The sequence below is a fragment of the Myotis lucifugus genome, unplaced genomic scaffold (assembly GCF_000147115.1).
Source record: "Myotis lucifugus unplaced genomic scaffold, Myoluc2.0 scaffold_235, whole genome shotgun sequence".
NCBI lineage: Eukaryota > Metazoa > Chordata > Mammalia > Chiroptera > Vespertilionidae > Myotis > Myotis lucifugus.
The window spans coordinates 487232-514932 of NW_005871283.1; the positions used below are offsets into that span (position 1 = coordinate 487232).

The window sequence follows — 27701 nt, forward strand, 5'->3', positions numbered from 1 at the left end:
CCCCCCCCCCCCTGCCGAGGGGCCGGAATAGAGTTCCCTAAGTCCATATTTTCTCCCATCTTCAGCAATGATGCCCCCAGGTCCTAATGGGCACAACCTTGTCTCCCGGCAGGCCTGGTATGCCACCACATCCCTGTTCTTTGCCACCAACAGAGGCTCCTCATGCCCAACAACAACAAAAAAACAAAAACAAAACCAAAAAACTGTTTTTCCTGCTGAGAGGACACCAGATTCTGTTGGCCAAGTGCCTGCTGTGGAGCGTCGGTTCCTTCTTTCCAGGCCTGCTCAGTTGCATTAGGTTCCAAGTTGGCACTTACAGGAGTGAGAGAGGGAACTACGTCTGGCCAACCTCCTCCTACCTCTCCAGGAATCCCACACCCCCATCTCCACAGCACCCCCACACCAGCCCAGCCAGTGAGTTCGTGAAGCACCTCGCTTTGGAGAAGCCACTACCCACACCCCTCCAGGCTGCCTCCTCTTGGCCTCACCTGGGTGGGGGACGGGGGGCTGGCCAAGACTGCCATAGAGGGGACCTCCTGTGCAGGCGAGAGGCACTACCAGGGAGGCACATGGCTTTGGCCTGGATGCTGAGGCAGGTGCTGGAGGTACCACCGAGGAAGCTGTCAGCTAACTGCACTCCTTGCCCAGGTTCTGTTTTTAAGGGGAGCTGAGTGGTGCACCCCAAGGCCGTCCCTCCTCCTGAGCCCAGCATGGAGACCCTGCTAGCCATGGATGGGGTTACTCTCCTGCTCCTGACACCTGACAGCGACCCCATTTCCACTCAGCAGCATGAATGAGGCACTGGAGGCTGCTGTAGAAAGAAGACAGACCGCCCACCTTTCTCTGAGGGCAGAGCAGGACACTTCCTGAGCAGACGCCCTCAGCTCCGGGCAGAGTGTAAACAGAGCAGTGGAGGCAAATGGCCGGGCAGCTACTGGCCCTGGAGCGACCCCAGGCTCTGCTAAAGCTCTGTCAGACCCACGCTGGACACCGGGTCATGCTTCCTGGTCAGAGGAGGCTAGCCCATGGCAGGTAGCCTGGATCTTCTCCAGAGCTTACATGATTTTAGGTTACACATCACACGGCAAGTGGGGTAGGGGGCTGGCTACTGACAAAGGACACTGGCCTGCAAGTGAGCACTAGAGCTCCAGTCTCAGGAACGCGATCTTGATCTTGGTAAGCGCTCTTGGGGAACAGAATCCTCATTGGCAAAACGAGGAGGTTGAGCATGCAAAGTCAATGCCTGCCAAGCAGAAAAGTCAGTGCATCTGCGGGGGGAGAGAGGGGGTGAACTGCCCCCACCCCCACCCCCACCCCCGCTTAACGGAGCTATTGCTTCTCAGCTCAAGCTGATCATTGCCACAGGGGCTGTAGCCCCAGAGTGATGAATCTCCAATTCTCTAAGAGAAGCTCGAAATCTGAGTTTAATGTGAAATTTTCCATTTTCAATGCTGATCATTAAGGAAACAATTCAAAACAGTGCACTGGCTAAACAGTCCTGTGGGTCCAAGCCAGCCTGTGGGCCTCTACTTGCCTAGATGCCTAGGCAGGTCCTGTCAGTGCCTGACGCCATGACCTACCCTCGAAGGAGCAGTGATCACTGCGGGGCCACTTGATGAGATCACAACCAATCCTCACTGAGCGCTTACTCTGTGTCAGGCACTCATCGCCGCAATAGCCTTAGGAGACAGGACTTACTTTCCACCTCACTCTACAGGTGAGAGAACGGAACAGAGTTATGGGGCCTGTCCCGAGTGGTGCAGGTAGGACGCAGAAGAGCAGAGATGTGAACCTGGCAGTCTGCAGTCTTAGCCACGGCGCCCTCCTGCCTGGCTTCCTCTCTCTCAGCCCATCACTGGCTCCCAGGGGACACCATGCACCAAGCAGCCCACATAGCATCGGGGGGATTCTGGGACTGGCACTTAGGAGGGCACCCTAAGATCCCTGTGCAACCCTCCCAGTGCAGGCCCTTGCGTCCCACCTGCTGTGTGCGCGCAGGGTGTGTGGTGGGAGGGTTGACTCTACTGCAGCCCGAGCTCTGGAAGAGACCAGGTCTGCAGGACTCTCTCTGGTCTTCCTCCGGCCCCTGCACAGCCTGGTGTCTTTTTGTGGAGAGCGCACGGAGAGTCCCCTCCCGTCTCCCCAAGGCAGGGCTGTTTGCTGCAGCTGTGGCAGATGTTCCTGGGCGAGCTGGCCAGCCCTCGTTCTGTGGGAGCCAAGAGCCCCTGCAGCCGGGAATGCTGGGCTAATGCTCAGCCCTGGCACGGTCCCCTCTCTCTTGCTGACCCCTCCGGTCCAGGTCACCACGACAGATGCTGGGAACATATGCCCGGAATTAATTCACTCCATCACAGCCACAAGAGGGACAGCCGCCTCCTCCGTCTGCTCCCGACTCCCTGGCTTTCTGATTTCGACCTCGCCAAGAGAAAAATCCGATTGTTTTCCCTCCCTTGCTACTAACCCCCTCCGCTGGGCTTTCTCGTCATTATCCTGAGCCCACTGCCAAAGGTATTTGACTCCTGGAGACTCCCCCGCCCGCATCCCAAACAGGATCAAAGGGCCAAGAAGGAGCCCAGAGTCACTCTTCCAGCTTTTTGTCCCCAGATTATGTGCCAACTTTGCTGGAACTGATGACTGTTTTTTTCCTTTTATTAAGGGAAGTGCGTCTCTCTCGTTTAGGAGCCAGAACAGCCCCACCCTCCCAGTCCTTCCTGACATCTATCTACTCAAACCTGACATCTACCCCTGCTGCAATTCATTTTCTGGATAGCAATCGGCAGCTTGGCTTTGGGAGCACGAAGGTATTGTTACTTCTCATCTTCGTTCTTTCCTCCAAGGAGGAGCTGGCAAACTTTTTCTGTAAAGGACCAGATAGTAACTATTTTAGGCTCTGCAGGCTGTACAGCCCCCTGCCCACACTAAGTTCTGCTATTGTAGCACCAAAAGCAACCAGCGACAATAGGCAAAGGCAGGCGTGTGGCTCTGCTGCAGCCAAATTTTACTAGAACCGGGTGGAGGCTGGGATGCAGCCCATGGGCTGCAGTGCGCTGACCCCCTGCTCTGAGCAAGCCGAGTCCCCCCTCTGGATTTCTGGTGGACACACGGAGCGCCCTCTCTCCCCCTTCATCTGTACTTTGGGCTTCTCCACTCTGGAAAGCCTCTGCTTTCCCAGACCAATGCTTTGAAAATCCAGATGAAACTGGTCTGCTTCCCTCCTAGACTGTGAGCTTCTGGGGGTCAGCACCACGTCTTCTTTGACTTTGAACTCCTGGAATATGCATGGGCCTTGACAGAAACAAGCAACACCCCCATTTTATCCTGAGAAAGCTCAGAGGCTGGTGGGAAAAACGAGGTGGGCTGTGTTCTCAAAACAGAGATAAGCTCCATGACACGATGAAGGAAGGGAGGGGGGAACCAGGAGAAAGTGCCTCCTATACATTTAATAGTGACCATGGAAAAACTTACGGAACGGAGACAGGAAAAAAGTAAGCATTTAATCCCTGATACACTAAAACACTAAAAAAGCAAACAGAACTGATGCCCTGGAAAACATTTAGCAGTTTCTCAAAATTTAAACACAAACATACCATCGGACCCAGCAATTTCACTCCTGGGAACCCACCTAAGAGAAATGAAAACGTATGTCCACACCAAGACATGCACATGAATAATGCCCACAGGTACATTATTCATAATAGCCCCAAACTCGAAACTCAAATGTCCCTTAACGGATGAACAACAATTAAACAAAATGTGGTATGGATCCACACAAAGGAACACCTGTCAGCCATCAGAGAACGAACTGATACATGCTACAACACGGATGAGCCTGGAAAACATGCTACGTGAAAGTAGCCAGATTCAAAAGGCCACACAGTCTACGAGTCCATTTATATGTACAAAGGCAGAGGGCTGGGAAGCAGGTCAGTGGTCGCCTAGGGCTGGGAGTGGGAGCGGAATGGATGTAAGCAGACACAGGGATCTTTGTAGGGTAATGAAAATGTCCTAACACCGGGTTATGGTGATGGTTGCAAAACTCCATAAATTTACTCAAATCTCTGAACTGTATACTTTCAGTGGGTGAATTTCAAGGCATGCATGTTATACCTCAATAAAAGTGTTATAAAAACAGAACTGAAAAGCTCTAGTGCCAAGCCATTCTGTGCACAGCTGAATGATGCATGGGGGAAAGGAAGGTGGTATCCCTTAGCAAAACACAGGTGTTGCTGCAGTAAAACATCCAATGTGACTTATCGTATCAATCAAATCCAGTTCTAAAGTCTAACCGCAGTCAGCTTTTACCAGGTATCACAATCCTAAGAGGACAGTACGAATATTACCCCCATTTTACAGATGAGAAAACAGAATCTGAAAGGGAAAGCAGCTCACGCGAGGACCCACAGCTACTAAGTGGCAGAGCTGGGACTGGGACCTGGGCCTGCCCGATTCCGGAATCTGTTCTTTGCCACTGCTCCCTACCTCCTCCCCCTACCGCCTTCCCCACTGACTCCCTGGCCCCCAGCAGGAACACACAGCACTGCTCAGGCAAGCAGAGCAAGGACGCTAAGCTGTCTTACCTTGCTGGATAGGTCTCCAGCACCAATGCTCCCTGGAGATTCCCTAACCACTAATCAAGAAAGGCCTTGGCCGAAACCGGTTTGGCTCAGTGGATAGAGCATCGGCCTGCGGACTGAAAGGTCCCAGGTTCGATTCCGGTCAAGGGCATGTACCTGGGTTTCGGGCACATCCCCAGTAGGAGATGGAACGCACAGCACTGCTCAGGCAAGCAGAGCAAGGACGCTAAGCTGTCTTACCTTGCTGGACAGGTCTCCAGCACCAATGCTCCCTGGAGCCCCCCTAACCACTAATCAAGAAAGGCCTTGATGTACGTAAGCAGCACATTTTGGTGAAGGCACTAGCGTCACTTTCCGCCTGGAACACGTAGTTCCCAAAGCCTGTCTGAGTGTCCCAGGGTTTAGCAAAGATGAGCCAACACTCAGGGGTAGAGACAACCTTAGGTTCAGCCACAGGCCTGCCCAGATGAAGTGCTCACTCAAGCTTTGCATGGGAGCTGCAGGTTTCCAGGGAGCACTCCACGCCGGGCCCTACAATGCCACCCTGTCCTCCCGGCACACCGGCCTGGCAGGGAGCTGGCAGCAGCCTCCTCACCTCTGGTCCGTGGCAGACAGAGCTCATTGTTTTGTTTTGTTCTCTCTCTCTCTCTCTCTCTCTCTCTCTCTCTCTCTCTCTCTCTCATAGCATTACCTGTTCGCTTCTGCCAGGCCAAGGCACTAAGAGGCTGTGCAGCCGTTTCGATAGCATTTTCTGCAGGCTGCCTGGCAAGCCCACGGAGGCCTAAGAGTGTGCGTGTCTCTGAAGGGAGTGGACCCTGCACGTCCAAAGTCTTTCCTGTGATAAGCCCAGGCCTTGTGCGCACTGGACAGGGCGTCTCCTCTCCCCTTGTCCCCTCCACCCCAGACACACTGGCTTCCTGCCGCTACTCAAATGAGCCAGGTGCATGTCCTCCTGCTGGCTTTTTAAAAAAAATCTGCACCTGAGGAGGATATGTTATTTATTGATATTAGAGACAAAAGGGGGGGGAGGGAGAGAGAGAAGAAACATCGATCAGATCGGCCACCTCCCACACACGCCCCGACAGGGGTCGAACCCAAAACCTAGATATGTGTGCCCTGACTAGGAATGGAACCACAGACCTTTGGAGTTCAGGCTGATGATACTCTAACCAAAGGAGCCAACGGCCAGGGCCTCCTGCTGGCTTTTTGCAAGTACTGCTCTCACTCCTTGGAACACTGTTCCCCAGGTACCATCTTGTTCCTTCTTTTACCTTCCTCAGGTCTTTGCTCAAATGCCACCTTTTCAGTGAGGCCTTCCTGAAAACCATGTAAAATTGCAACCTCCACCCCAGCACTCCCTTCCCTGTTCTGCCATATTTTCCTCATAGCGTCTACTCCCATCTGACCACTACCTATTTCCTGTATTTGTCCATCTCCCTCCCCACGGGTGTGCTAGAGGGGAGGGAGTTTGCCTTTTCTAGGTCTGTCTCTGCAGTGCCTAGAACAGAGCCTGACATGGACGGAGTGCAACCAATATCTTAGAAGGAGCAATGCAGACACCAAGGGAGATTTTGTCAGAGACCAGCTGGGACTTCTCAAGCCAGCTCAGAGGTGACACCAGCCAGTCTAGGAGAAACCAGTAGGGACCTGTCAACATGCCACATGGAGACAGCTGCACCAAGACACAATCCATGCCTCCCCCACGTCTGCACAAAACCACACTGCGGGTACCTGCAGGTGCTGGTCCATTCTGCCAGACCTCGTGGGCCAGCTTCTTGGGAGGCCCTCTGAAGTCTGGGTGGGTGACCCCGCTGGCTGGAACATAAGGAAGGCATCTCAGACGCTGAGTGAGAACGGGGTGGATGTCGTTTCTGGAACAAACTGTCATTCCCCAGGAACGCTGAAGAGGGGATGTCAAATGCATGGTAAAGGATGAAGCCCCGACAGGGCCTGGTCTGGGCAGGTGCCAGGAGAATTGGCCACACATGCCTTGAACCCAGCTCTTGTCCAGGCTCACATAACAGCACTGTTCCTCTCCCTGGTCTACAGCTTCCTCCCCACCCACCTGGGCCATGATGACGGGCTTCCCATCCAAGCTGACAGAAGCCCTCTGCCCTGCGGTCACTCCATACAAAGAACAGATGCCTGGTCAGGGGCGGAGGGGTGGTAGGCAGTTTCTCCCAGCGCATTGCTCATTCTGCCCACTACAAACCAGATCCCTTTCCCAAGCTGAAGGCAGTAGAGCGGGAACAAAACCATGAGTGTTAAAAGCACAGTGGTGTCAGACAGCTTGGTTTTGAATTCCAGCTCTGCCACCAAGTAGATGGGTAATCTCGGGCCATCCCTTTACCTCTCTGACCCTTAGTTTCCTTATCTGTAAAATGGACTAACAACCGTATCAGCTTTGTTGGGTAGTTGTGAGAATTAAGCAGAATTCCTACATGCAAGCCCAGTTCCTGGCAGATGGTAAGTGTTCCATACATGTCAGATCCTGTTGCTACTGTTGTTATAAAATAAAGGAAGAGAGGGAGGAAGTCAACCCCTAGCTACCTGCTCCCAACGGCTGAAGACCTCCAAGGTTATGATTCCCGAGGCAGGTGAAATTGCTGGTAATTAAGGTACTAGAAAGGCAGCCTTTCTCCTTTGGGCTTCAGAACCGTGCAGGCTCAAGAAAAACCAGCCTGAAAGGAAACTTCGCAGTGACCATGGGAATTATTCCAAAGACGGGCTGTCGGGGCTAAAAGTGTGACTCTGGAGGGGGAGGAGAGGAGACCCCAAAGCCACCAAATCCCAGAGTTTATAATTAGTAGCCCAGCATCCTCTGTGCCTGCACGAGGGCCTGCCTGGCTCAGGGGGAAGGGCACACATAGTCATACAAAAACAACCCCCCAGTGGGTTTTTGAAGTGCTGAGCCTCTTTGTTTGTCTGAATTTTAATGAGGGGCCAGGCAGGATGAGAGCAGCACTCACTCCCTGGCCAGGAGTGGGCTTCGTTAGCTGCCAGCCTGCACCGGCCTGATCCAAAGCGGCATCGAGGAGGGGCGGGCCCTCAGATGAGATGTCTTGGGGAGGAAGAGAGAAAAACAAAAACTAAAGATGCCTGTTTAGAAGAAGGCTCGGGCTCTGCTCCAGATCACAGAGACAAGCAGCTGCGTGTCTGAAAGGGCAGAGGGAGGCCGGGCTCCCTAAGAGAGCGTTTCTGTGGAAGGCTCAGGGCTGCCACGCTGGCCCCTGCTTCCGAGAACCAGGAACGAGGCTCTGGGAACCTGTGGCAGAAGGAAACATGCTTTGGGAGCCCCAGGCACAGGTTGTGGGAAGATGGTGAAAGGGGAGTGCTATCAGAAAAGCCCCCAAACCCCGATGTGAGGAAGGGGTCACCTTTTCACACCCACTTCCTGCTGTGTCTTCAGCTAAGCCACCTAAAAGCACGAAGGAGACAGTGCAACTTCACTGATTCAAGGGAAAGTCCGCAGTAAGAAAGGCGTCCCACCAGGCCACCCGGCAGACAGCTGCTTGCAACCCCCATACCCGGGCCCAGGTGCTTACAGGTAGATGCTCCAGGGAACTGCTGTGGCCTCTGTGACTGAGCAATTTCTTCGCTCCCTGATCTAGCTTTCCCTCATGCTCTCCCACAGTGGGCAGAGCTCCCATAAGATTGTTTAAAAGCTGCTTCCATCTCCATGAGTCTTTCCAAGAGGGTGCTGCAAAGAAATGGGAGAGACAGCCACAGAAAAAAACAATTTAGCCCTGGACGGTTACTCAGTGGTTAGAGCATAGGCCTGCAGACCGAAGGGCTGTGGGTTCGATTCCCTGCCAAGGGTACATACCTCGGTTTCAGGTTCCTTGGCCCCTATTGGGGCGTGTAAGGGAGGCAACCAATTGATGTGTCTCTCTCATGTTGATGTTTCTCTCTTTCTCTCTCTCCCCACTTCCCTCCCTTCTACTCTCCCTAGAAATCAATGGAAAAAATATCCTCTGGTGAGGATTAAAAAAAATTTTTTAAAAGAAAAAAGCAATTTATTACAACTGAAAATATCAATGCAGTCTCCTGAAAGTAAGTATTTTTATTACAAAATATTCCATATGAAAATTCTAAGTTCCTTGCAAGCTTTTTTAGTTTTAGGCTTATTGCATTTTTTAAAAAGTCCAAAGCAGAGGTTATTCTGTGCAGAGAGTGGTCTGTTGTCCCCCAGGGCTCAGGTGTGTGCAGACTGTCCCTCGGGGTCCTCCTTCGCTGCCAGCAGCAGGTCTCACTCGGTGAGAAGCTCTGAGGACACCTCAGTGTACAGACGGTCCCAGTCCCAGCCGACGTCGTCCTGCCGAGAGAGGTACTGCTAACTTTCTTGGGACAAAGGGAAGCCTTTCCCTGCAACCGTAGCCCACTGCCCAAGCCCAGCAGCCAGGGAGGCCGGGGTCAGCCTGGGAAGCCAGCTGGTTAGAGGAGCCAGTGGCTGAGGGAGCAGGAAGCTGCTACTGCTACGTACTTCCCGAACTTCCTGCTCTGGCGCGAGCACTTTGGTGAGGAGCTTCAAGTCGATCGTTCCATCCTATAAATGCAAATATATATATATAGATAGATATAGATATAGATATAGATATAGATATAGATATAGATGTGCATTTCGAGAAGCCTTCAGATAATTAACTCTTGTAAAGTGAGGAGGATCAGGTTGTGTGGGGTAGACTTCCCAAACCCAGAGCTGCAGGAATGCTTTCTGAAAGAGTAAGAATGTGAGTGCACACAGCCACTGAGGGGACGCCACAATACCCCCAGGCTGGGCATTCTCTGGGGGAAGGTCAACATCAGGAGGGCAAGGCATGGCAGCAGCCTTTCTCTAGGGCCTGCGTATCTATTGACCCCAAGTGGGCAGCCATGGAAGCAGGTGGGAGCTGTGTTGGGAAACACTGCAATATGCAGCCCGGAGATGCTGCAATACCCAAGGACTGTTGCCAGGCAACCTCAGAGGCGCATGGAGGAGATGAGAAATCCCTGGGGATGTTGCCTGGAGCCCACCCCTCTATGCAGGAGCCGCTCTACTCACCAGGGTCTGAAAGGCTGCACACTTCATGAGGTCATTGTCCAGGTCACGGTAGGTCATCACCCGGTTTACTTGGACACTGCAGGAGAGAGAATGTGAGGAAACCACAGGCAGGACCAGTTCCAGGAGTGCTGCTGGGCCACCGTCCCAGAGCCTCCTAGGCAGCTAGGGAAGCCCAATCTGGGAAGAAAGTGTCTAATAAAATGGGAACCCTGGGGGGCCCCCACCAGCAGCTGGGTCTGCACTGGGGGGCAGCACCACTGTGGATGGCACTTGAAGTGTATTAGCTTGCATGTTCCCTGCCTCCCTCCAGCTTCAGACCTAATTAACATACCTGGGCGGGGCTGCCACCTGCAAAACAAAGTCTTCTTCCTGTACTTCTTCCAGATCCGGAATAACAGGAATATCTGCAATGAGAGGAGGCGGCAAAACGGTCAGCAACATGAAGAGGGATCTTGCCTGCTTCTTCATGTGTTACTTATTCCTTCAACAGGCCAGCATGGGGCTATCAGCTGGGGGTAGAATGGACAGACAGACACAGTCTCTGGCCTCCAGGGGCTCCCGGTCCAGGGCTGTGGGACTGAACTACAGGTGCACATTAGAATCAAAGGTAGAATGTCAACAAGTCCCAAATCCTGGGCTTTACCCCAGAACCAGCTGGATTAGAACCTCCCGGGTAGGGCTCAGGCATCTGTATTTTCCCTAAGATTTCTTCGACGATCCTGATGTTCACTCCAGGTTAGGAGTCACTGGTTTGGGTCTCCAAGGAGAAATGTAAAGAAATGAGAAGAGCGTCCCAGGCAGCGTTAGAGGAGGGAAGGGGAATCAATGAATAAGCCTGGCAACGGTTGGAGACAGAGGAACTGAGAAAGCGCAGTGCCACGAGGTGAAGGTCACGATGACCTCCCCGTGACCGAGGTGCACATGTGCATTAGCTCATTGTAGTCTCTGCAATCATCACAGGCTCCATGGCCCTGAGCCTGCATCTGAAGGTCACTGTACATGTAATGATACAGCCTGTCTCCCAGCCGTGTATCCGAGATCAGGCCTGCATTTGCCAGGTCTACTGCAAAACAGTGCTGCTCCTAAAGATGACGCTGCTCTTGCTGTCGCACAGAGACTTTCCTTGCCTGGACTCTCCACATGAGACAGACATACAGACATAGAAGGAGCCCCACGGCCACTTCTTTCACCAATTTAACGACGTCATGCAAATGGAGAAACAGGCAGCACATCACTTAACTGTGGCAACTGACTTAAGGTACAAAAATAGCCCACGTCCTCCTGGGGACAACCTAACACCTGACAGAAGAATTTCCTTCTTCAGCGAGTATTACTGACCGGTAGAGGGTTTTCTTTGTTTTAACCAGACTGCAGAGAGGGGCAGAGTGAAGAAAGAGGTAATGCAGGAAAAAAGGCCAAGTGGGCTGAGACAGTCCCAGAATTCCCAAACCAACACAACTATCAAAAGGAGGAAAACATCCCAGAGAGGAAAGTAAAAAACCCTTCACTTCTGCTTCCATGGACTGAATTCAATATTATTTTTAAAAGAGATGCAGAATCGTTTCAAGAAAATGAAGACCCTCGCCTCTGTCAGGCTATTCAGTACTTAAACTGAGGCTGCTGTAGTCAAGTGAAGCCCAAATATTTGTGTGGCAGTTCCAGGCCTGGAGTCTTTATTACTGCTTCAGACTGTGACGTTCCGGATGCTGTACCTGGAAAAAGAGAAAGTATGCAAGGGAGACACAGAAAATAAGACACACAGAGAAAGAGACAGGCGAAGAAAGAGAGTAATTAAAAGAATGAAAGAGGTAAAATAAAAAAGAAATGGCTGATAGGGAAAATAAAGACATATACACTCCCCCAAAATGATGAGCCACATTCGGCAAGTCCTCTGTCTAGAAAGATGCTGCTCAGAGCTTAGCCTGCATCTCCCTATCCTGCTGAAGAATTAGAGATGGAATTCTCTAGGATGCCGTCTTATGCTAACGGAAATTGAGCTTTCTTCCTCACTCTCGCTCTGCGTGACTAACACTCCATGGTGAGGGCTGCGCTGACAGTGCCGTCGGAGCCCAGGGCGGGTGGGGCCCCCAGGCTGGTGGGACCGCGCAGACCCAGCAGCGGGGTAGGGGGAGGCTGGCTGTGCCATGCGCCATCAGCAGCGTGACAGGTAGTGATCCAGTTAGCTGCTCCTGGCTCTCCTCGGACGTGGAGTCCAGCCTGAGATGAATATTCAGAAGTTGGTAAGAAAGTGCCCCATGCTGCGTGGGGGGCTCAGGACGGGTCTTCCCAAAGTCCCCTTTCCCTCCACACACTAGCATTTGGGCCCTGTCAACTCTGCCCAGCTTCTCCCAGCTCTGAGGACTGCACTGCGGCCCAGTGTCCACTCTGACTCCCCACAGGCCTCTCGCTTCATCCCCACCCCCTCCTCCAAATGTGCACCAGGGAGTGTGGGGCTGGCCCATCTGTGACAGATCAGAGGTCAGTCCGGGCCTTGGCAAAGGCGCCTCTCAGAGTGGCACTGGTGGGGCTGGCCACACAGTGGGATTTCTCTCTAATTGGAAGCCTGGTGCCCAACAGAACCCGGTGCACCGCCTGAGTGGGACAGAGCCAGCGATGACAGCCAGGCCAAGGCAAGCTGGAACATTCCGGTGCAGTGACAGCTTGAGCCATCGCAGCAGAGTCAGGCCATCCAACTCCCGGCCCCAGTGGAACAGGTGGCCGTGGAGCAGGTTTTGGGCAAACTTCAAAGAACTTCACAATTTTACAGTTTCTGATTTATAATCACAGACAAGTACTTGCTCATGTGTACATAATAGGTTTGGGGAATTTTTGTTCTTTCTCTCCTTCCGCGGCCCCCCGCCCCCGCCCTAATCCCACACACATACCATGAACAAATCTAGAAAAAGAAAATGGACTTAAGAAATCCACCTCTTCACAAAATTACCTACACGAAACGGCCCTGCCTGCACTCAGCACAGCTACTTGCCTGCAAACCTGGACTCGTGACCCAGTCTCATTCAGGTTGTCAAGTTTAACTTTCAAATGCACAGGATTTTAATAGAGACAAGAGGAATACAAGAATCTGCTCTAGTACTGTTGAAAGCTACCGCTACTTTAAAAACCTAATAACTGTGTTAACTTTATTCTCATTTTCTTCCACGATGCTGAAGAACATGAACAGAAACAATGAGTTAAGTATATGGTAGGACTCCTGTCCAGCAGTTACGAGTGCAGGCTCTGGAGGCAGGATGGTTGGCTTCGACTCGCCCATGTACTAGCTGTGTGACTTTATCCTCTCTGTGCCTCAGTTTCCTCATCTATGAAACTGGTAGAATTGTGCCCACTGCATTCGTTGTTGTATTAAATGCAACAATCTTTATAAAATGCTAAGTGCCATGCTATTTGGATTCATTTAACAGATAGAATATTGAGCATGGAGAGAAAACTATAGGTCTCTACCACCGGTTTCTCATTTACTCCTGCCCATTCTCCAGATGAGAACACTGAGGCTGAGGAACATTAGCAGTTTGCACTAGGTGAAACCATTAATAACAGAACCGGGCTTCCCACTCCTGTCTGACTGCACCCCGAGCTTGTCCACACCTCCCCTGCGCTTTCTTTGCAAAGGCACAGAGACGCCTCCTATAGGTGAGACACTGCCTGCTGACCAACAGCTTTCACTTTGCCTGAGACTCAATGTCCTCTGTTCTTGAGTATTTCCTTTGATTGGTTACCTCCTGCATGCCTCTCACTGGGGATCAAGCCCACAACCCAGGCAAGTGCCCTTGACCGGAATCGAACTCGGGACCCTTCAGTCTGCAGGGTGATGCTCTATCCATTGAGCCAAACCGGCTAGGGCCTACCTGTCTTATTTTTAAAGGTAAAAATAATATCCTATGTGGTAATACATACAAATACTGCAGAAAAGTTTAAAATGAAAATTCCCTTTCCTTATATGAGCCCCAGTTGTCTCCCTAGAGGTAGTTGCTATTAACAAATTCTTGTATATACTTACTGAAAATAAGTTATGCCTACCACAGCACACACATCCTTTAAAAAAATGTTTACAAATGGGATCACTTTCCATTTGTGTTATCTGTAACTTGCTTTTATCCTTCCTGATAATGTACCGATACATCTTATTCTTTTAAGTGGCCACCTAATGTTATTGACCAGATGCTCCATAATGTATTTACTCCCGTCCAGGGAGGACCTAATTTAGAATTTTGGGGGTGGGGTGGGTGGGAGTTAGGGAAGCTCCCTGAATTAGGGACAATGCAGCTGAAAGCTGAAGGATAAGCAGGATTCAACCAGGCAGGGGATGGCATGTGCAAAGGCACTGAGGTGAGAAGCACCCTGTAACACTGAAGAAACTGAAGGCAGGCCGGTGTGGGTGGCATGTGGGGCCCGGGGCAGAGTGGCACGGGGTGAGGCAGGAGAGAGGTGCCTGGTGCCAGGTGAGGAAGATCTGTATCAACCAGCCAGGAAACAGGGACTAGTGCCTGTTACACACAAGACCCCTCTGAGGCACATTAGGGGAAACCACGATGGACTAAGCCAGCGGTTCTCAACCTGTGGGTCGTGCCCCCTTTGGGTGTCGAACGACCCTTTCACAAGGGTTGCCTAAGACCATCAGAAAACACATATGTAATTACATATTGTTTTTGTGATTAATCACTATGCTTTAATTATGTTCAATTTGTAACAATGAAAATACATCCTGCATATCAGATATTTACATTACAATTCATAACAGTAGCAAAATTACAGTTATGAAGTAGCAACGAAAATAATTTTATGGTTGGGGGTTCACCACAACATGAGGAACTGTATTAAAGGGTCGCAGCATTAGGAAGGTTGAGAACCACTGGACTAAGCAAAGTTGCAAAGAGGGTCTATATGTAAAAAAATAATAAATGAACAGAATAAGGAAAATACACACCCCTTCTTTTATGAATCATCTGGGAATCCAACAGGCAGAATTCAGAGCTTGCTACTTTGTCTTTCCATCATTCTTCATTCAAGGCCACAGGGTAGACCTCACTACCCTGCAGTAGGTAAAGTAAGTGATACTGGCCCTCGGCCTGCCCCCTAGATAGTGAACTAGCTGAGGGCAAGGACCACATCCTGGTCACTTCTGCATTCCCAAGGACTGGCAAACTAAAGGACAACAGAACAAAACTGAGTCCATAGATGCCCCTCACATCTGAAAGTCACACACACGGAAGAGCCGTGTCAATCTTCTCTATACTATCCCATTACAGTGTAAGTGCTCCTGAATCCTCAAGTTGCCTAAGTGGGTTCGCTTCACAAGAATAACCAAGAGGGTTCCTTGCGTACTTCCTAAATTTGACAACATCCTAGCAAAGGCTTTGCCTCCCCTCAGAGCTGCTCCTGCTGGGAAGGGTCCGTGCGTATGCAGGAAGCAATGGGTGAGTGGGGTCAAAGCTGCAGAGGAAGTCATTCAAACGTGGTCCATATGGACTTCTATCCTGAGGCTGGGTCCCACGCTCTTCCCACTGCTCCCTGTGTGTTTCTTCCGGGATCACTAGTGTGTCCCACTGAGGCTTGTTAATGCACAGCAAAAGCAATAAGAACTTATTTCAAAGAGAAAGATTATTGCTGAATGGGAAACTCCTGACGATACCAGAACACTGGTCTGCCAACAGATCCACCAACACACCAACTACCAGCTTAAATGAGGGCTGCTTAGATAAATAATAGAAATACATAAGGGAAACATATGGGAATACCAATAGGATCAATTCCACCTGGTTTAAAAAATGCGAAAAGCTGCCCTACCCCTGGAATACACTCATTACGAATAGGAACATATACCCACGCACTAAAACACTAACCATCCAGTGGAGTCGCAGTGTCGGCCCCTGTGGCCGGACAGCAGAAGCCGCCGGCCTCTTCCTGTGAAGCTGACCCCAGCTCTCTGCGTGCATTTCGTGATCGCCGGCGTTCAATCCGGCTGTTGTTTGCCAGTCTGGGTATAATTAGAACAGAAAGTGATTTTAGAGACTCGACTCAGCCTGAATGAGTGCCCCTGAGCATTGCTCAGGCTCTTCACCTGGAACATGAATGTAAGTCCCACTGGACGGAGAGAACACAGGAGGCACCCCAACCTGGCCCTGGGTCCCACAGGAAGCCTTCCTCTCTGTGTCCCTTTAGGGTCTACTCTTTGCTGATTTTCTTGGTTGGAGCTTTCATGTTTATTTTTTTAAACATGTCTTTATTCTTTTATTTTTAAGAGGGAGAGGGAGAAACATCGATGGGCTACCTCCTAAACGCCCCTTACTGAGGACTGAGTGAATCTGCAACAGGACATGTGCCCTGACTGGGAATCGAACCAGTGACCTCTTGGTGCATGGGGTGACGCTCAATGAGGCTGGTTGGGGCTTTCTGAATGGAATCTCCTGGTCACTTGCAGAAGGGTTTCTAGAGAGTTACGTCAAGACTGCTATCCTCCAACACGTTCTTACCCTGACACCTTAGTAAATAATACAAGGTTGGTCTAACTTGCCAGGCTCCTTGAGGTACTTACTGATGACATGTCCCTCACTTCAACCACGAACTGAGCTCCCAACGCCAAAGGCCCTGCCTGGTTACACACAATCTCTTCCCAGAGCTGCCTTCCCACTCAGTGCCCTGGCCACTGCAGGGCACCCACAGGCCGTGACGGGCCCACAGCCACCATCCACAGCCAAGCTCAACAACCAATCGACATGAAAGGGATCTGGACATGCTGCTTAAGGACACCCCAATACAAGCAACCCCCAATTTTGTGACCAAAGTCAACAGACCTCAGCAGAGCTCATAGGCAAAAGGAAACAACATCCACAGTTTTAGGAGATGGCAACTTAAACTGGAAATCATTGTAATTTTTCTCTGCAGCTGCAAAACTTTGTTTTACTGAACGCTGTTACCTTCTGCATCACGTATAGGGAATTTTAAACAGGCAAATGGAAGAAGGTCTGATTGAAGATGAAGTTAAGTGAAAGAAATTGGTCTCATTTAGCCCATGACAGGATTCATCTGTGTTCCCAAGTCCACTGAGGTGGCATCATGGGCGTTTCATATTCATGAGCTGCGGCGACACTGTGTCCCCTCATTTACAAAGAGCCGTGTTCAGCAAATTCTGTCCCTGTGGATCCTCCGTGCATTTCATGGTCTTGTCAGAGAGACATCAAACGCTCCAGTAACCAAATACCAGAAAATGGCTTTAATTAGTGGATCTCAATCGTATAAATAATTTTTTTTCTAAGTGAAAAAATGGAGAATTTTTTTAAAAGGGAGAAGAAAAGGGGAAAGCAGTAGGCAACAGGCTTCAAACACCCGAAGGAACAAGGGGAAGAGATGGTCTCAGAGGAGCTCCTGAGTGAGCCTGGGCCCAGCACCATCGGTCCCCTGCTCTCCCGGAGTCAGGGTTCGAAGGGCACAAACTCTGCAGGTTCCTGGCAGGTCTTCTTTATGAAGACTCATCCCTTGTGATTTCACCTGAGTCAAGCCGGCCCAGCCTGCACTCATCAAAGGCAGAGTGGGAGAAAGGCAAAGAGAAAGGAGTCTGGAAACTGTGATGTTGGCTAGAGAGCCACGCTGCCAAGGCCGAGAGACAGGACTGACCGTGAGCAAAATGCATGGCCTAAGGTGCGGCCGAGTGTCTGGGGGCAGGTCCCGGAAGAAGTATGTGATAGAGCAACAGAGAGAAAGAGATGCGCCATCCTGAGGTGCCAGGTTGGGCTTGTGCGTTAGATTTTCACCCGTGTCCTATATGTTGAAATACCGCCATGCTCCTGCCAAGCCGAATCTCTCCTAATGCTGCCGGGGAAAGATCACAGACCTTAAGATCAAAACAGCTGATTCTTCCTCACAGCCCCCAAGTTGGGGGGACTCTCCTGGTGGACGATGGGTTGGCGCAGAAGGTTCAGACTGATTTCGGTTTCTGAGATAAGCCCGGCCTCAGCACAGTGTGGTGTTGCTGGTTCATGAGCAGAAAAGGGGTTTTGCTAAGAGTGGCGCCTCAGCTCGTGGTCTATCATGGCCCGTGAAAGCCAGATCTCATAATATCTTCCACAGAAGGAAGTTGTAACATTTCTGAAGGGGCCACGAATGCAACACCCTAGAATGAGGTTTTTCCCATCACCCGAAGTGCTGAGTGCTGATAAGATTCTGTATCGCCCTGGCCGGTGTGGCTCAGTTGGTTGGACATCATCCCGTGCACCAAAGGTTGCCAGTTCAATTCCCAATCAGGGCACATACCCAGGTTTCCGGCTTGATCTCTGGTAGGGGGTACATGATGCAGCCAATCCATTTTTCACTCTCACATCAATGTTCCTCTCTCTCCCTCCCTCTCCCTTCCCCCCTCTCTAAAAAAATCAATTAAAAAAAACAATCTGTATCAGCCATGGATTGAGCCTTTCGAGACATTCAAAGGTAGTGCTCACAAGAGACGAGCACAGCTCAACAGGATTCTCTGGGAAAAGATCCCATTCGGCCCAGGAGCCTGGCATTGGGAGGACCTGCTGCGGTGACCTCTAGGGAACATTGTATCACTGGCTACAGACAGTTGAAGGAAACAAAAAACAATGAATAGGAATGCTCTTCACCACTCCAATAGCTCTCAGAGCTTCGTGGTGGTTCCAGCTTTGATCTGTTGAGTTATGTGAAGAACAAGGAGGGGTAAAGCATTTTAAAAATTTAGAGGAATAAAGTGGCTGGAAGGAATGGAAACTGAGGAACTCTCCACTCTCTTCAATAGGACCCAAGATGAGTGACACGGCATTAAAGTGACAGAAAACACCTTCTCAGAGCCGCCAGAAGTGTGTTAGAAATCAGGCATATCTGATTCTATTTCATCCTCTTTGTGTTACACTAAAAAAAAAAACAAGACAAACTGCACCGCTTTCATTCTAAATCCTTAGTTTTGTATTTTCCTTATATATATTTATTAAAAAAATGCTACTTTGATCAGTGCCACCCGTGCCACCCTCACACACAGAACTCTTCTGAGCGGTCCCCTCCGTGCAAGGCCACTGCTGGTGACAGCCAGCTGGTTTTGATCACAGCCATTCCGAATCGGATTTTCATAAGATAGATGAGGAGTCTTACTGCTGCTCTCTCTCTTATCAGATGAGAAACAGAGGGGGAGGGGGAGGACGGGTCCTGAGGGAGCCGCACAACAATCAAGGGCTGCGTGGTTCTTTCTCTGTCCCTCCACTGCTGCAATTTTCAAAGGCGTTCGCCTCGGGCACTTTTAAATGATGGTGTCTCAATTCTGTAATCATCTTTCAAGAACTTTCTCTTAAAGGGCCTTTTAGGTAAACCTAGTCTGTCAACCACACTTATGGACTCAGGAATCACATTCCCAGTATGTGTCCTATGTGTGTATATACAGACGAATACACACACACACACACACACACACACACACACACAGAACATCTGTGAATTTTTAGAAATTTAAGTTGGTAGAACCTAAAGCTAGATCAAGTTCATTTCCTGCTAGGGTAAGAGGTCCCCTGTACCTCTCACAGAGATTTCTGCTCTAGCTGGATTAGGTCCTTCTTTGGGAACTAATTTCCATGTGTGATAAGTCAGAAAGAAAAGACTTCTCCCCCTGAGGTCTAAGTGATGTGCTATGTCCAACTCAGATGCATAAACATGCCTGTCCCTTCTCACCTCACCTAAGCCATATCTGGCTGTCAGTCTTCAAACTGACTAAAGCAACATGGCCATCTATTTGGGAGAACACAAAGCCACAACGCCACCAGTCATCCGAGGCCACAACTTGCTGTGATTTTGGTTGCAAAGACTATTTGGAGCAGCTCTACAACTCTACCTATCTCTTCTCATTGCAGAAAACATTATGGCTCTTTACACAGACTCCAGCTTTTGAACAGACATCCTAGAACACCAAGCCTCATTTCTTTCTAATCAAATACAAATCTAAGTGGTCTAAGATCTCCCTGGGCAGTGGTCCTCACCAATATGGGCCTGTCTGCATTCAGGGCCTCTCACCTCCTTTCATCCCTCATACATGCATTCCCTTCACACAGTGTGAAGTCCCGTGCCTCTCCCAGAAAGCCGAACACTGCTTAAAGCAGTCACATCTGGGACAGTCACAAAAGTATGGGATTGATTTTGTCCTAGCCTGATCCTGTCTTCTGTATTCAACCAAGACAGAATCCAAGGAATCACAGAACAAATACCCTGATCTCTATCATGATTTCAGGGAGAGTCAGCTGTCTCTGACTTGTCAGCGCTTAACGTTGGATGATTTATTATTAATCACATTCCTCCAGACTGTAGCACGACAGACTGCTGTAGGAGCTTTCTCTCTGTGTTCCTGGAGGAAGGTACTGCAACCTACTTCATTTCCAGCATGCGTGCATGGCACAAGACCTGCATTCTTCCCTCCTAACTCTTCAGATGGGGACATGCAGGTAAGCCACTTACATGAATGAAGTAAATGGAACCCCGAGGTCACTGCCAACTGTGTTTCAGGCAGAGGTGCTCGTGATGGTAAGTCTGGAAAGCCTGGTGTGACCTAGAGACTTCAGGGCACCACTAGGGGCATAAAGAGCTCTGTCCCAGCTCTGCCAATGAAGCAGGAGGTCTGGGCCAGACTCCGGGCTATGCTTGGACCAGGGTAAGGTAGAAGACGACGAGTTCTCTCCAGAGGACCCAGCACAGACACAAGAATTCATTATCTAAAAGCAATGGCAATGGATTTGATAGAAGAGAAAGCATAACAAGGAAGAGAGGCCTGGTCAAGCCTGAAGATTCTGCTTCATGTCACAGCTTTAAAGACCTGGCCTCCGGCTCTTCTCTACTCCGCCCGGGTCTGTGGTAGACATGACTCCACAGTGGGAGGCTCAGCAGAGCTGAGGACATGGGCCAGCAGGTAATCTGAGCATCAGGATAGGAGAGCAAATACCCAATCTGAGTGGAGACAAGCCTCCTCAGCCAGCAGGGCGGAGAAACGAGCCTACCACTTCCCACAGCAAAGAGGGAGGCTGTGAGAGCAGAGTGACGCCCAAAGCCCATGTCTGAATTCCAGCTCCGCCACTGCTGGAGGCGGCGGACTAGAGCAGTTGGTTCGTGCTGGTTTGTAAGAACCAAAGGCTAAGTTTTTAGGAATTCTGCATGCAGGCTGTTAAACATAAACATTATTAAAGATTAAATTATACACCTTTACAATGAAATAAACTACATAAAAAAGGAAAGTAATGCTCAAAACTCACTGCTTCCTAAACTTTACATTTTACTTTACCTATGCTCTGGAAATTATTTACATCTAATGCAGCAGTATGGTGAAAGTATGATACACTCACTAGTGTGCTACTGCCCATCTCTTCCCACTCCGTGGTCGATTATGTCATGTTGGGAGCTTGAAACCAACCATGGTGGGAGTATTTACACCACAGAAACCGGCAAACACTACCAAACCCCATACATACTATGTTTTTTCCTATACATACATACCTATGAAAAAGTTTGATTTATACTAGTAAATTAGGCACAGTAAGAGATTAACAACTAATAATCGAACAGAACAATTATAACAAATACTGTAAAAAAAGCTATGTGAGTGTGGTCTCTCTCACTGTGACAACTGATCTGATAACAGAGGCAGCTACTAAGAGACTAACACGCAGGTAGTGTATATAGCATATCTATGCTGGACAAAGGGATGACTCGTGTCCTAGGAGGGACAGAGTGGGACAAAGTGAGCTTTCACCACGTTACTCAGAACATCGTGCAATTTAAAGTTAACTGCCTCGCGTCCAAAACAGAAACCATCCCACACGCTACGATATTTTGAATTTAATTTAAAAAATCAATTTGCAATTAATATATAAAAATAAATATATTACTCACAATTTGGGTGTTCTTGAATATTTTCAGCTGAAAATTCTCATGAAAAACGATTTTAAAGTTGGTCAGGGCTGCCACTTAGGGAAAACATTTTTTTCTATAGATGCGCGTGGCATGTGGGGAAGGTCTGCCGCTTGTGTCTACAGACGCTTATGGCATACAATGGGTTAAAACTTATAAACTGCTTATTTCTGAAAATTTCCGTTTACTGTTTTCAGACCACGCTGACCATGGGTAACTGAGACAGCAAAACCACAGATAAGCGGGGAGGTCTGTATTTACCAGCACATCACTACTGATTAGCCACGTGACTTCTGGGAGTTACTTAACTTCCCAAGCTTCAGTTTCTTCTTCTGTGAGAGGATGATAATCAGTGCTCCTTACAGAACTGGGAGAATTACCTGAAGGACTGCAGGTAAAGCAGCGCAGTGCCGGCTCCTGGTAAATACTTAAACATTCATTATCAATACTATTTCTTCAATACAAGACTGACTTCTTTTTCAAATTTCTTACTCAATATCTCACAAAGAGAACAACAAAGCTTAACAAAGCACAGAGACAAAAGATAGGACAGCGAATCCCTGGACCAGCCCCCCCCCCCCCCGCTGTGGATAAGTGTAAATAAAGGTGTTCCTGTGCATGTTTCTGTCAGGGAAAGAAAGGAAGACATGGATCTAGAAAGGCCTTAGCATCTAGTTCTAGTGACTTTGAATTTAGAAAAAAACGAATTGATTTTAAGGAACACTAATTTAAAAATTCAGTGCTGGTTTGAATAGTTTTTAGAGAAGTAAAGGAACTAGGTTTAGGAACCACTTAAAAAATCTCAGATGTTGTACTGAGCCTAAGGAAGGGATGCTAACATAATGAAACAGTCTTGCTCAGCGAGAGAAAGGGATGGAGACATCAGGGTTCCAATTGATCTGTACTTAAATAATTCTTTCCACTTTCCCTTTCTCTGCATTAAAGCTGTTTAGGCTCAGAATGACTGCTATTTGCAGGAGAACGGATGAAGGATATAGTGGAAGGATTAAGCAAAGAATGAGAAAGAACCCGAAAGAGAGTTAGAAAGCCTGAAGACAGAGATGAATGGGAAGAGGGGAGAGTGAGGGCGGCTGAGTGATAGCCCTCTATAGATAGCATTTTTCTAATTCCACTGACAGTCTGGCATCTCACATCTCATCCAGCCTCATTGCTTGGCTGTGTTCAGCCACTTTTACCTATTTTCCCTGTTGACATGGATAGAAAATTGAGCAATTACCCTTAAACTCAGAGCTCTCAGATCATCCAGATTGCTACACTTGCAGAATTAAGTCCCCAATTGCCCCTGGCTAGAAGGGGCTCAATTCAGCTTGTCCTTTAGGAATTAAACACTTTTTGGTTGGCCATAAGGATTTATTATTCCTAAGGCTTTGAGATAGTCGATTCTGTCAAAACTGGATCCCAGGATGCACAGAGCACAGCCCTCTCCAGGGGGGACACGGCATGCTCAAGAGGCACCGGGAGCTGCCAGAAGAGGGGCGACAATTCCACCCACAGTCCTGGGTTACGCCAAGATGCGATGGTTATTTGCAAGAAAGAGCTAATCCTTTTTTTTTTCTTTTAAAGCTTTTGTTTCCAAAGACTTTCCACCTTGTAAAAGAGGGGTGGGGAATGTACGCCCTCGGGCTGTTATAAGGCCTGTAAAATCATTTGGCCTGGCCCTGCCAAAGCATTAGGGGTGAGTTAATTGTTTAACCAAATAGAGCAGGCTAATTTTTAAGTTGATAATTTTGTATGGTCTGCGAATGATGTTTTAAGTATCCAAATGGCCGAGAAAAGGTTCCCCACCCCTATTCTAAAGTCATACTTTGAGACTCACAAGTTCTTTCTTAATTTGAATGAACTTTCAGGTAAACTTTGAAAGCTGAGTCCATATCTGTGTTTCCAGAGATTGTCTCAGTTTGAATACTGTTCACCTTTTTTAGAAACGAGAAATTTTTCTCCCATTGGTGTGCCTCTCAATGTTCCTCCTTAAAGTTTCATGTTCTACCCAGAGTTCACACTCTAAGAGCGGGATTTAGAGCTGGAAGAGACCAAACAGGCCCGGAAATGCTTCTGGGGTTAGGGAGGTGACATGCCTTTGCACCTGCTGTTTTCTCTACCAGGGTCCCCCACCCAACCTCTCCCCCCACTGCTGGCTACTCTATCTCCCTTCAAGTTCAAGTTGAAGTCACTTCATAGCAGCCTTCCCTCGTCACCCAATTCAAATCAGTAGACTCCATCGCAATGTGTCCTTACTTAGTTGTGACAATTTCTTAGTCCCTATTTCCCTGATTGTAAGCTTTATAAGGACAAGGACTAAGAATGTTTTGTTCACCATCAAATCCCCAGTGCCCAGCCCTATGCATTACACACAATAGGTATTCAACAAAAGGTGGTTAAATGAATGAATGAATGAATGAATGAATGACTTGCCCAAAGTCACTTGCAGAGATTGGGCTCAATCCTATTTCAGAGCTGACGTGTTTCTCTGACATATACAACCTTCCATGACAGAAGAGGTCTAAAAGCCTTAGGGAAAATCAGTAACTTGATTCCAAGAATACAAACGGATGATTATGTCACAAAAGATTGTCATCTAAGTAGGAAACATCGGTTTTGCCATCCTACAATTTGGGGATCCTGAGTCATTTTGGGTTTGGGCTGTCCATCATTCTCAGCTGTTCTCCATAACCATGAGTCCCAACTTCCCTGAAGCATGGTGTGAGCTCTGGCTGATTATACCTTGAATCAGCAGTCTTCAAACTTCATGAAAGGCTGTTTATGTGGGGACACTGAATATGTGCAGTTGAGAATGGACCAGAATCAAGGCTTAACTCTGCAGAAGGGCTTCTCTTCCAATTACCATGAATCCTTTATTCCTTCTCCACACAGAGTCTCCCATTATGCCAGGCAACTTGCCTGCAAGGCCTTTCACTTTCTTCGCTACCTAACCGAGTCTACCCATCCTTCAGGACCCAGTGCAAGTTCTTCCTCCAGTGCCCTCAGCCCGCTGGGATCACTTCCTCTTCTGAACTCAGGACCCTTAGTAATGCCAACCACCAACAGCAACCACCATTTGCTGGCTTGGCCATCCATTATACTGTTGTCTTAGCTAACTAACTCCTGTCATGCCTTTCGTCTTTTATTCCCCCAACAAAGTTCTGTGTTCCTTTAGAGCAGAACCCTATATGGTCCTCTAAAGCAGCGGTCACCAACCGGTGGTCTGCGAACCACTGGTGGTCCGTGAGGTCCGAAAGGTTGGCGACCGCTGTTCTAAAGGACTTGCAAATCATTTCCCAAAGGCCTAATCCAATTGGCAGATGCACTTTATTCTGTTTATGAAGTGATTTTTTAAAAATTCTGTCATTTTTTGAAATACGAATTTGAAAACTTTTAGGCGGTGCCATCTCGTGTGGGTTCACCACAGGCCCCACCATTCTTCAGTGTCGTACCCTCCTGCTGGTCCGTGTGATTATATGATCTGCCTGGTCTCTAAAGGCACTTGAGCTTGTAGCCGGTGATGTTATTGCAAACAGTTCCCATGCAACACATTCTGCTTGACCAATAGATCCCCAAACCACCTCTAACTATCCCTCACTCTCTGTTTCTCATTCTAAAACACGCTTATCTTAAAAGTTCCTCTCTTTTTCTACTTTTCTGCTCTCTTCCCTAGGAAGGCTAAGGCATCAATAGAGGGAAGAAGTGCTTCTCTTCTCTCCCTAGGCATCTTCCCCAGGTGCCAAGAGTGAAGCAAGGGAGGTTGAATGCTGAGAAACATGTCGAGAGACATGGCTCTGAAGGTTTTCTATAAAAGAAGGGGAGGGAAGGAGGGAGGGCATCACACTGGATCCGAAGCTCCTGGAGCACAAGAACTATCTTGCCACCATCTCCAGCATCCGGAGCAGCATGGCCACAGGAAGCACTGCACAGACGCCTGCTGGCTGTCCTCCCGAAGGCAAAGGCCAAGGGTGGAAGGAGGACAGCTGCCTGGGGGGAGCCCTGGACTTTAGACACTCGCTTTTATTCCCTGAGGTTCATCTTCCCCTTTGAGATTGCTCGCCAATCACCCACCCTTACCAAGTACAAGGAAAATAGCCCCTTTCCAGGGATAATGCTCTTAGCAATGACCACCTCAAAGAACCTGGATGTGATTTTCTTAAGGGAACCAGTAAGTTCCCTTACAGGTGCCCACATACCTGTTAACGTCATTGCTGAATGAGCGGCCAGGGGTGACTCAGGGCGATCACTCATGGAGCCTCCCCACCCATTGGTTATTCTAAGTTCAAAGGAGCAGCCTTCACTAGCCAACCAAGTAATTCTCTGAGCAAAGATAATTCCAGAAACTAGTTGTATGTAACATATGATTCCTACTGCATAATGGATTCTAAACATTCCCATAGAGTGAAATGGACTAAGCCAAGTATGAAGTGTAACATATGAACTGATTTTCCATTAAAGGACTCAGGCATAACTGCACGGACAACAGATTTATGCCTGGAAGAGGCATTCCCTCCTAGAAGGTAAAATCAAGTGCACGCTCTGACAAAAAGAGTTTTATGCTTCAAACCTCCAGAGCCAAAATAAAGGCCAAATCACAAATTTCACATTGTAAGTTTATGACAGGGAAAAAAATACTAGAGGTATTCTCTGAAAATAGATATCTTTCTTCTCTTCTTTCTTAATGAAATTGAATTAAGCATTCTATCAATCATGCTGGGTGCTCTATATTACAAATCTGGGAGCTAACATTAATATACCTACCTGTGGAAGGAGATGCCACCATAGCTGGGGGTCATAGCATTTGTTGCAGCCCAGAAGCCAAGAGCAAGGACACTCGGGTCAAGATCTGTATTCAAATCCTGGCCTGGGCTGCGGAGCACTGGTGGTACAGTGGCGAGCACAGTGGCCTTCCAATCTTGCTGTCATTTACAAGTTGTGTGGCCTTGGGCCAGGTTACCTTTCCTTGCCTCAATCTGTTCATGGTTAATATGGGAGATAAAGAATAATCAAAATGTCCTTTAACAGGTGAATAACCAACATGTGGCATGCCCATACAACGATTGTTATCAATAAAAATGAACAGGCCAATGATATATGCAACAACCTGGATGAATCTCAAATCATTACAAGTGAACAAAGTCAGACACAAAAGCATATATATATATATATATATATATATATATATATATGATTTAATTTATATAAAATTCCAGAAAACGCAGACCACTCTATCGTGACAAAAAAACAGGTCAGTAGTTGCCCGAGGACAGGGGTAGAGGAAGGATGGACTGAAAAGTGACATGAAAGATTTTTGGGGGTGATCAAAGTGTTCTACATACTGATTGTGGAGGTGATTTCACGGGACATATTCACCTGTCAAATTCAAACTGTGCACTTTAAATGAAGGCCCTTTATTATATGTAAATTAGACCTCAATATAGTTGATTTTAAAACACTTTCCCATAGATTTATTTTGAGAATTAATGAGAGAAAAAAATGTGAACCACTAGGCTTAGGAGCTGGTACATGGTCAATGTCTGGCAATGAATGGTGAGGCAGTGATGCTGTGGACACCATGGCATCAGAGCAGGGTGTTCTCTTGGGAGTCAGACCAGAGTTCCCCTCTGAGCTACTTTGTATAATAATCTCTAAGCCTCAATTTCTTAACCTGTCAAATGACAGGTTAGGACAAGACAGACTACACAGCTGCTTAACGCTACAACAATTTGATTCTAACCGATGGCAGCCAGCACAACCTTCTAATAATATGCATTTATGATGTGTGTAAACTGTAGTATTCATAAGGCTTTGCTGTAACATTCAATAGTTACTCCTTGAAATTTGTCATTTTTCACACACTCAAAAAAATGGAGAAAGTAGGATTTCAGAAGTCCATTGAAAGGAGTTGGGAAAAGTGCAAGGAAAGGTGTGGAGAGGCCTGGAGAAGAATACCAGTTGAGTAAACCTTCTGTAGCCATGAATTTAATAAGCATCTCAGAGTTATCAGAATCATAATTTCCACGTGCACTACTCCCCAACCGCCTAACAGCTTTGTTCAGTCTGGCAGGGGCCCTGCTGCCTTGAGTCCTTTGGCACATCCTCCTGGATGGTGCCCCCGCTCCTCTAAGCAACCAACGGCAATAGCAACAGGCAAGTTGTGAGGACAGGCAGGGCAAAGTGTG

General features: G+C 48.4%; 1 protein-coding gene across 1 annotated transcript in view; it reads right to left on the reverse strand.

Annotated features, from left to right (window-relative positions):
• Positions 1-8612: 8612 nt before the first annotated feature.
• The window catches only part of IFT43 (intraflagellar transport 43), a 70193-nt gene continuing 51104 nt past the window's right edge, over positions 8613-27701 (reverse strand). Inside the window, exons 6-9 of the mRNA XM_006098416.3 lie at positions 9947-10019; positions 9616-9691; positions 9058-9120; positions 8613-8889 (exon numbers count right to left, since the gene is read on the reverse strand). Of these exons, the coding sequence (XP_006098478.2) occupies positions 8824-8889; positions 9058-9120; positions 9616-9691; positions 9947-10019 (278 nt within the window). The 3' untranslated portion in view covers positions 8613-8823. The remainder of the gene's footprint in view (positions 8890-9057; positions 9121-9615; positions 9692-9946; positions 10020-27701) is intronic.